This window comes from Sceloporus undulatus, chromosome 2, assembly GCF_019175285.1.
Source record: "Sceloporus undulatus isolate JIND9_A2432 ecotype Alabama chromosome 2, SceUnd_v1.1, whole genome shotgun sequence".
NCBI lineage: Eukaryota > Metazoa > Chordata > Lepidosauria > Squamata > Phrynosomatidae > Sceloporus > Sceloporus undulatus.
In genome coordinates, this window is record NC_056523.1 from 70,163,556 (window position 1) to 70,172,470 (window position 8,915).

At 40.0% G+C, this 8,915-nt stretch overlaps 1 protein-coding gene across 1 annotated transcript in view; it reads left to right on the forward strand.

The window, feature by feature from the left end:
- The first annotated feature begins 8,474 nt into the window (after positions 1-8,474).
- Positions 8,475-8,915, forward strand: part of TNNC1 (troponin C1, slow skeletal and cardiac type) — a 19,340-nt gene continuing 18,899 nt past the window's right edge. The window contains exon 1 of the mRNA XM_042455870.1: positions 8,475-8,621. Coding sequence (XP_042311804.1) covers positions 8,598-8,621 — 24 coding nt within the window. The 5' untranslated portion in view covers positions 8,475-8,597. The remainder of the gene's footprint in view (positions 8,622-8,915) is intronic.

Below are 8,915 nucleotides of genomic sequence, written 5' to 3' on the forward strand. Positions count from 1 at the left end.
CAAGGGAAGCCCCGCCCACCGCTACAACATTATGCGCCGCTGCCGCCATCTTAGTTCCCCCTCAGCCTCCTCTGAGGGGAGGAGACAGGGGAAGCCCCGCCCACCGCCACAATATTATGAATCCTCGGGGGCGGGGCTAAAGACTCCAGAAAGGGGACGGGTGGGACGTACCATCGAAACTGAAAGGGGGAGGAGGAAAGATGTTGTTTTCATGATCGTGATGGGAGTTGGTTCGTCTGCTGCGCTCACTTATTTCTCCCCCCATGGATAAGTGGATCTGCCCCTGGAAAATAAGGCCCTTTGAGGCAGAAAATGAGGGGAAACTAGTCTTCGTCAGAAGCCGTTCTAGTCCTTCTGGCCTCCAGTCCCACCCTCTCAAATCTTATTTATTTCACTTTTATTTATGCAGGCTTTCTCCCAGGAAGGGACTCAAGGCGGCTCACAAGATTATTTTTAAAAAAACAACAACACATTTTTTGCAATAATTTTATTAACTTCTATCACAAATAAACTTTAATACACTTACAAAATTGTACATATATACATTCCTTGTGTTGTTGATTTTAATGAATCCCTTTTAATGTATATACGATTTTAATTGTTAAATCGTATTTCATTATGTATTAGTTTGTTTTTACTGTAAGCTGCCTTGATCTTATTTGGAGTAGGCGGGATACAAATAGTTGTTATTATTATTATTATTATTATTACAATACTTTCTACTTCCTCACATCTTTTTCAATTCCGTATTATAGACATTAATTACTGACTTTTTATTTTCCATTAATAATTTTCAACTTTACGTGGTAAATAACAAAGACTATATATATATATATATATATACACACACATTGTTAAAATGTCACAATAAAAGTTTTAAAATGGTTAAAATCATCTCGTTAAAAAGATATAAAATCAATTAAAACAGCAGACACAGTGTGATCTGTTCAACTTGTATGTGGAAAATTTCATAGCAAAAATTTAATTTGTTGCCTGCTATATATTATTGTTTGAATGCTAAGACATATTAATATGTATTACGGTTAATTATTTTTATAGAATGTATGCCAAAGGCAGGTTTGTTTTATCTATTTTAATTGATAAAACAGCGCTGTGTAAATTTACAGCGCTTTATAAAAAAGCTTAATAATAATAATAATAATAATAATAATAAGGTTAGACTCAGAAGAAGTTGGTATGAAGCTAGGAGGAAGGAACATCAACAATCTTAAGTATACAGATGACACCATACATTACAAGAGGAAAACATGGATTTGGAGCAGTTGCTAAGGAAGATCAAAGAAGAAAGTGCAAAGGCAGGCTTACTGCTGAGTATAAAGTCAACAAAAACAGTGTGACTATGGAACATCTACATAAATCCAGTCTAGGTAATGTGGAAATTGAAGTCACAAAAGAATTCCTGTGCCTTGGACCAAACATGGTTCAGAATGGAGACTGCCATCAAGAAATCAGAAGAAGACTAGGAGTGGAAAGGGCAGCCAGGAAAGAGCTAGAAAAGATCCTAAAGAGCAAAGATAGACAACTGAGCTCAAACGTTAGATTTGTATAAACCATTGTATTCCTCATCGCCACGTACAGATGTGAGAGCTGGACAATTAAGAAAGCGGATAAGAAGAAAATCAACTTATTTGGGATGTGGTGCTGGAGAACAGTGCTGAGGATAGCATGGGCTACTAAAAAGGCAAACAAAGATCAAGCCTGAACGCTCCCTAGAAGCCAAGGTGTCAAAACTGAGGTTGTCATACTTTGGCTACATCATGAGAAAGCATGACTCATTGGGAAGGACAATAATGCTAGGAAAGGTAGAAGGCAGTAGAAAGGAAGGAAGACCGCACACCAGATGGATAGACTCAATTAGGTCACAAGAATGAATTTGCAGGACCTAAACAGAGCAGTGGAGGACAGGGGGTCTTGGAGGTGTCTCATCCACAGGGTTGCCATGAGTCAGGGTCAACTTGATGGCAGTTATCAACACAGTACAGTAAAAAAAGAAGAAGAAAAGTCTGGGTTCCATATTTCAGCTATTTCCTCTTTGGCAATACTCTGGTCCCTAAACTGGTGAATAGATGAGGGACAGACAGAAATTAATATTTTTTGTGCCTTAGGTCATAGCACCTACAAAAAGTCCCACTAAAGCTGCTGAAAGGTCACCCTGGTGAGCTCACCCACATGACCTTGTGTAAAAAACACCTCCAGACCATTGTACGAATCTACTGCCATTTGATGAGTTTTAAGAATAATTGTATTATTTTTATTGATGTATTTTATATGTATTTTATTATTGATGTATGGGTTTTAACAGACTGTAATCCCGCCTTGATCCACCTGGGAGAGGCGGGAAAATATAAATAAAATTATTATTATTATTATTATTATTATTATTATTATTATTATTTTGCCCTGTAGTCAGTGACCAGATGCTACCCACTACGGTCAGTCCACAAACAGAACAGAAAGGGGCTGCAGCACCCTCCTGTTCATGTTCCCCAATTGCAATCCCTGTATAGATAAACTTGCTGTGTCAGGTACTGGTAGTAATAAGTAGTAGCCCTCATAACTGGACCTTCCATGAATATATATCCTTGTTATCTCCCCTTGGGTGGATTTTGACTCATGGTGACCCTACAAATTGAGGAATTGTATACGCCCAATGGTCTTGTTTTAGCAGGGCCAATCTCTATTAGCTCTCTGCTGTTCCATTTTTCAATTGCTTTTAAAATGTTCCTGCATCTCCTCCCACTTTCCTCCTTTGTCCTCAGCTTATTTTATTTGCTGGAAACCAGTGTCATACCGAGGCTGGAGCAAGCTTGTTTTCTGCTGCTTCATAAAACAGGACCCAGAACAGCGGATGCAAGCTCCAGGAAAAGAGATTCCACCTCAACATTATTAGGAGGAACTTCCTGACAGTAAAGGCTGTCCGACAGTGGAACACTCTTCCTTGGAGTGCAGTGGAGTCTCCTTCTTTGGAGGTCTTTAAACAGATGCTGGATGGCCATCATATTGATTCACCAGATGACAATGGATTCAGTGGGTCTACTCAGTCTGGGACTATAGGATTCACCTTTGAAGCAGATGTTTTGAGCTTTGCTTATTGAAAATACGTATTATTAAAAACTTGTTGCAACTCTGATACATTGTTCAAAAAAGAAAGCATATCTGAACCAAGCTGCTCCTTGACTCCATAGATTCCACCACTCTAAACAGGTACTAGTTAGTGGCGCAAAGGCTATGAGAGAGCACTATGCTGATTTGCTGCCATCTTCCCATATGATTCTGTCCAAACCCCGAGATGCTCAAGCAGGTCAGTTCCATGATTTTCACAGATCCATTTGGTGGGGACACAAAGTAGGGATTTCTCAGTGTCTGTCCCTACTAGGGCTCTGGAATTACCTCCTTATGAAGGCTAGAATGGCCCCATTCTTACCCCCCCTTCCAGCGGTCGGCAAAGACTTCCAACAGACTTTTAGAACTGAATGTTTTTAAGGAAAAGGCTTGCCAGAAAGTTCTGTATTGTTTTAAACTGTACTTTTAAGCTGCTTTTTCATTCTTTTTACATGCATGTTTTAAATTGTTTTGCTATTGTTAATATTTAATCCTGTTTTAATGTTGACTTTTTATATGTTTTAAACTATATTGTAACCATTTTAATTTTTAAGCCACTTTGACTCCAAGTCTTGGGGAAAAGGCTTGGTATAAATAAAGATAAGCTCCACCACCACCATCATCTGCTACTACAAGATAGTTTAGATCATTCATACCTGTTGGTTGAGCACTGGCAGTCAGCTGGTGACAGACTGCCTTTCCTTTTTGTTTCCTCTCCTGTCACCTCTGTTCCAGCATTACAATGAGGCCAGTGAAATCCTGGTTGAGGCATAGTTCATTTTCCCTTTTCGCTACTGCAAATTGTGGTCCCATTGCCATTTCTCAGGTGAATGCGACAGTCAAGAGCACTTGTTATCAGCTTCGGCTGATTCGCCAGCTGCGCCCATACCTGGCCCAGAGGGACCTAGAAACTGTTGTACATGCTCTGGTAACTTCGAGACTGGATTTCTGCAACGTACTCTACATGGGGCAACCCTTATACCAAACTCGGAAGCTGCAAATGGTGCAAATTATGGCAGCCCGGCTGGTCACTGGTGCGTCCAGGACCAGCCATATAACACCAGTTTTAAAAGATCTTCATTGGCTGCCCATTCGCTTCCGAGCTCAATATAAGGTGTTGGTAATTACCTATAAAGCCCTAAATGGCTTGGGCCCAGGATACCTGAAGGACCGCCTCTCCCCGTACATTCCGCCTTGCACCCTCAGAACGTCTGGGCAGCAGCTACTGAAGGTGCCTGGGGCTAAGTTGGCCTCCACCACTTGGAGGACGTTCTCCATAGCTGCCCCAGCCCTTTGGAATGCGCTGCCCACAGAGCTCCGCTCGTCCACTACCCTGGCCCAATTTAGGAAGGACCTTAAAACCTTCCTATTCCAACAGGCATTCCCCGAGTAAATATCCTGTGGGCCTCCCTCCTCTCTTTCGTGGCCAAGAGGTTGGGCTATGGGGCTACTGTTGGTTTTGTTTTTAAAAGTGTTTTTATTGTAATTGTTTGTATTTTAATATGTTGTTAGCCACCCTGATCGGAGGAAGGGCGGCATATAAATAAAAATTTTATTATTTATTATTATTATTTCTGCATCTGATGCTGCTATATTCCAGCTATGTGTGATGATGTTTGTTACTCTTGCTTCCCTCATTGGCAGCATTTAGTTTGAGTGTTTCTGCTGCAGATTCTGCAGGAGAGTCTTTATCCATAGGATTTTAGCAGTTTGGGTGGTCTTGTGGGTCTCATGGGTTGAGACAGTTTAAGAAGTGTTCTCATGCTCATAGAATCATACCTGTGGCACTGTTGGCTCTAGAGGTCCCTGCAGTAATCTGCCCACACAAAGCAGAAAGGGAGAGCCCTTTTTCTGACATTGCTAGATCAATACAAGTAAACAGTAAGTGAATGGCAACTGATGTCACTAGTAACAAAGAATGGTCAGGAGTCCCACACAGACTGGCTCTCCATCTGGGTGGTTTATGGCCTCCATGGCATGGCAAATTTGGTCTTGATTTTAGACTGAACCTTAAAGGATCTATCTAAGGTGCTGGATGCTATCTCCAAACCCAAACTAAATACCCCCTATTGACATGAAAGCCACCAGTGGCTGCTAGTCTTCACCATAAGGTGTATCATAAACTTGCCGTACTTCCTGCTCCTGTTGCTATGCAGAACCATCATCTGCCCAAGAGGACACACTGCAGTTCTCCTGGACCATTAACTCTTGCTTCTTGTGTACAGTGTTTTGATGCCACAGGGAAGAAGAAGCTGCTGCTGTTGTTATCCAGGATTTTAAATTATCCTGGATAATAGATCTTCTTTAGCATTAACATGCTCCTGTACCTCTTCTGTATCATCTTTAAGCTATATAGGTCATTCTGCAGCACTCTTGCTTATCCTGCACCAGTCTGCTGCTCTAATCTACTGGTGATGTTTAACCAGCAAAAGAGTATACTATTGCTATTCTGCCTGTCATGTGATCTCCCTTCTCATACAGAATTATGGACTCTTAGAATATGAAACATCAGAGCATTTTTAAAATGGATTATCCTGTCCCAAAAATAAGAAAATAATTGGAGAGAGTAAGTACAAAAAGGTACTAATAAAAACCACGGTGGAGCCCTTGATTTATTTAGGTGTTGAGGAAGAAGAATTTAGAATACCACCTCTTCTCTGTCACATTGAAAGCACAAAGAGAGGAAAAACTTCCTTTCAGCTGAAAGAGGGTTAACATTTGTTAATGATTTATTATTGTTCTTGTAGATCTTCAGCTAGCCTCCCTGGTTGACGAGTAGGATAGAATGATAGAATAAGGGAAACAAATCCATTGGGAGTGCTGGCTAGAAAATTCATGGAGTTGGCCAAACAAAGTAATTTTCCAGATCTCTGGCATGTACCTGTGCTCATTTTTAAAACATGCACAAATTCTATGCATAAATACCTTTCTGATTGATTTGTTTTAATTTGGCAAGCTTTCCCATGTTGTGTGCAACTCATTTGGACAGAGGAGGGAGCTCTGAATCAATGGAGGGAGAAAAGTCCTCTTGTAACATGGAACATACTTTGAATAGGAAAACCTCTCACTGAATGATGCAAAAGTGTATGGCAATGTGCATTGTTTCGTTAGAGACAGGAATTTAGCCACCTTACAATGATGCTTGCAGAAAACAACATTATTATTATTATTATTATTATTATTATTATTATTAATGTTTATTTATATAGTGCCATGAATTTGCATGGCACTTTACAGGCATCATCAAAACAGCATATAACCTGCCAATGGCATACAATCTAAAAGTCATAAAATATAAACTATACAAAAATAAGCAAGTTATGCAGTGAAAAAACAAATTGTTAAAACAACTAATACATATAATCAAATATAAAATTATTTAAAACAATATTAAAATATAGTTCCTAATGCTTTAGAGAACAAGAAGGTCTTTAATAAGGATTTAAAACTAGCAAGAGAAGTGATAGTCCGTAGATGTTCAGGGAGGCAGTTCCAGGAGTACGGTGCAGCAAATGAAAAAAGGAGCCAAGGAAGAAGAAACCCTTGGCTTAGTGAGAAGCCCTGAGTGCCAGGACTGCAAATCTTGAACAGGATGGCGAAATCAAATAAAGACTGACAGATAAGGGGGAGCTAGGTTCTGTAAAGCTTTAAAAATTAAGAGAAGAAGCTTGTACTGAATCCTAAAAGGAACGGGTAACCAGTGAAAAGATGCCGGATCAAAGAGACGAACTAAAAATATCATCTTAGTAGCAGAATGTTGAATGAAAATCAGAGGACTAAGATGGGACAATGGGAGCCCTGTCAAAAGAAGATTGCAGTGGTCTAGGTGGGAGATAACTAGGGCATGAACTAAGGTCTTAGCAGAAGAAACCGATAGAAAAGGTCTAATTTTAGCAATATTATAAATAAAAAATCAGCATGTCCTGGCTACAGCCTGACTCTGAGGTGCGAAGGACAAAGAAGAATGAAAAATAAAGCCGAGGCTACATGCTTCCTTCACAGGATGAATGGGAACATTATTGGCCCTGAAAGAAAATGTATATTGTAAAGTAGGTTTTGGAGGAAAGATGAGTAGACATGGTAAGAATAAGTTCAGACATTTAGATAATGAGAAGTTACAGCCTTCCATATGAAGACACAATTTCAAAATGAATGTTTGGAAGCATTTCCACGCTTTCACTTGTCTCCCTGAGCAATCAGCTCTCTCAGTGAGATGCTGAGTTCAACAAATAACCCTCTAAAAGCAGCCTGAGGTAATTCTATTGCCTGGGGGATTGTGCCATAAATCTGCTTCTGCTGCTTCAGTGGAGATTATCACACAGGGTAAGAAGGGATGGATCCCATCCTTATCCTGTCCTGAAGTCGTCCTTATTGCAACCTATCTTTCTCCCGTCAGTGGCACCCGTCATTGTATTAACTGGAGGTTCCGTTAATACTAAGTGACGGGGCCATACCACTTCAGTGACTGGAGAAAGATGGAAAGATGTCATTGAGATCATGCAATAAAGATGACTGCAGGACAGGATAATGACAGATGTCGTCTGAAAATTTTCGCACCATCACGTCATAAGGATGCGGTAAGGACAAGAGTGTTCCATCATTTACCCCCATGTGATAATCTCCAGTGTGCATGGACAAGGTGACCAGATGTCTTACTTTTCCATGACCTTTTGTCCAGGAGGATTTTCAAAATGTTGTCCATCTTGAGCATGACACGTAAATTTACATTTATATGAGTGTTTTTAGCTTTTATTTGGTCATGTACATTTTTCTTGAATGTCCTACATTTTGCGGTGCCTTATAGTCCTTCATAATTATGACATCTGGTTACCTTGTGCATGGCTCCAAGGGTAGGCCCAGGTTCCTGTCCTTGTAATCATGGGAAATCTTGGGAAGTGTTCCTTTAAAATGGATGGTTCTACAGCAGGACATTTTGACATTTCTGCTGGTCAAAAATCAGCTGTGCATACTACACCACATGCACTGGGTTTGCTATCATTCCCCTCGGTCATGTGAATGGATGATGGGAAAAGCAGAACTCAAGCCCACAGACAGCAGATGTGGACCATAAGATCCAACATTTTACCCATGTGCCATCTGATTCCTGAAATAAGCATAAATGTAGTAAGGATCAGTTTTTCCTTCAGTTCTGTGTCCACTGAAGTAAAAACAAAACAAAGCTATCAGTGGAATCAGGATCTGGCTTTAGAAATGTCAGCCGTAACAAACTTTGCATACCTCCCCTTAAGACAGGGTGAAGAGTCATGCTTGGAATGGATAGCATGGCCTTTTGTGGGTGTCTGTAAGCTGTGCTGAGAGGTGATCAGCCCTCCTGATGGACACATTTAGGGCTGACAGCCTGCTATATAAGCAGAGATTCCAGGGAGAAAAAGCTGGCAGAGGTTGGGGATTTGTCTGTACAGTTTGTCATCTAAGCTCAGCTTCAGAGTCTCCCTGACCAACAATAATTAAACATGGATGATATTTATAAAGCAGCAGTAAGTACCATTTTCATGCATAATACTATAAATCTGGGGCTGGGACTTGTTTCTAACTCTATTAACAAGGGGCAGTGAGTGTTAATATTCAGACTGATGTCAGAAATGCTGTGTAGTGATGATAACATTTTTATGCTTGTTAAATGTAATAACAAATTTTGACATTTTTTTTAGTTTGGTGCAGAGATTTCTTATAAAGCATAGGCCCCTCTTTGAAGCAATTTTTTTGTATAAAAGTGTCACATTATTATTATTATTATTATTATTATTATTATTATTATTATTATTATTATT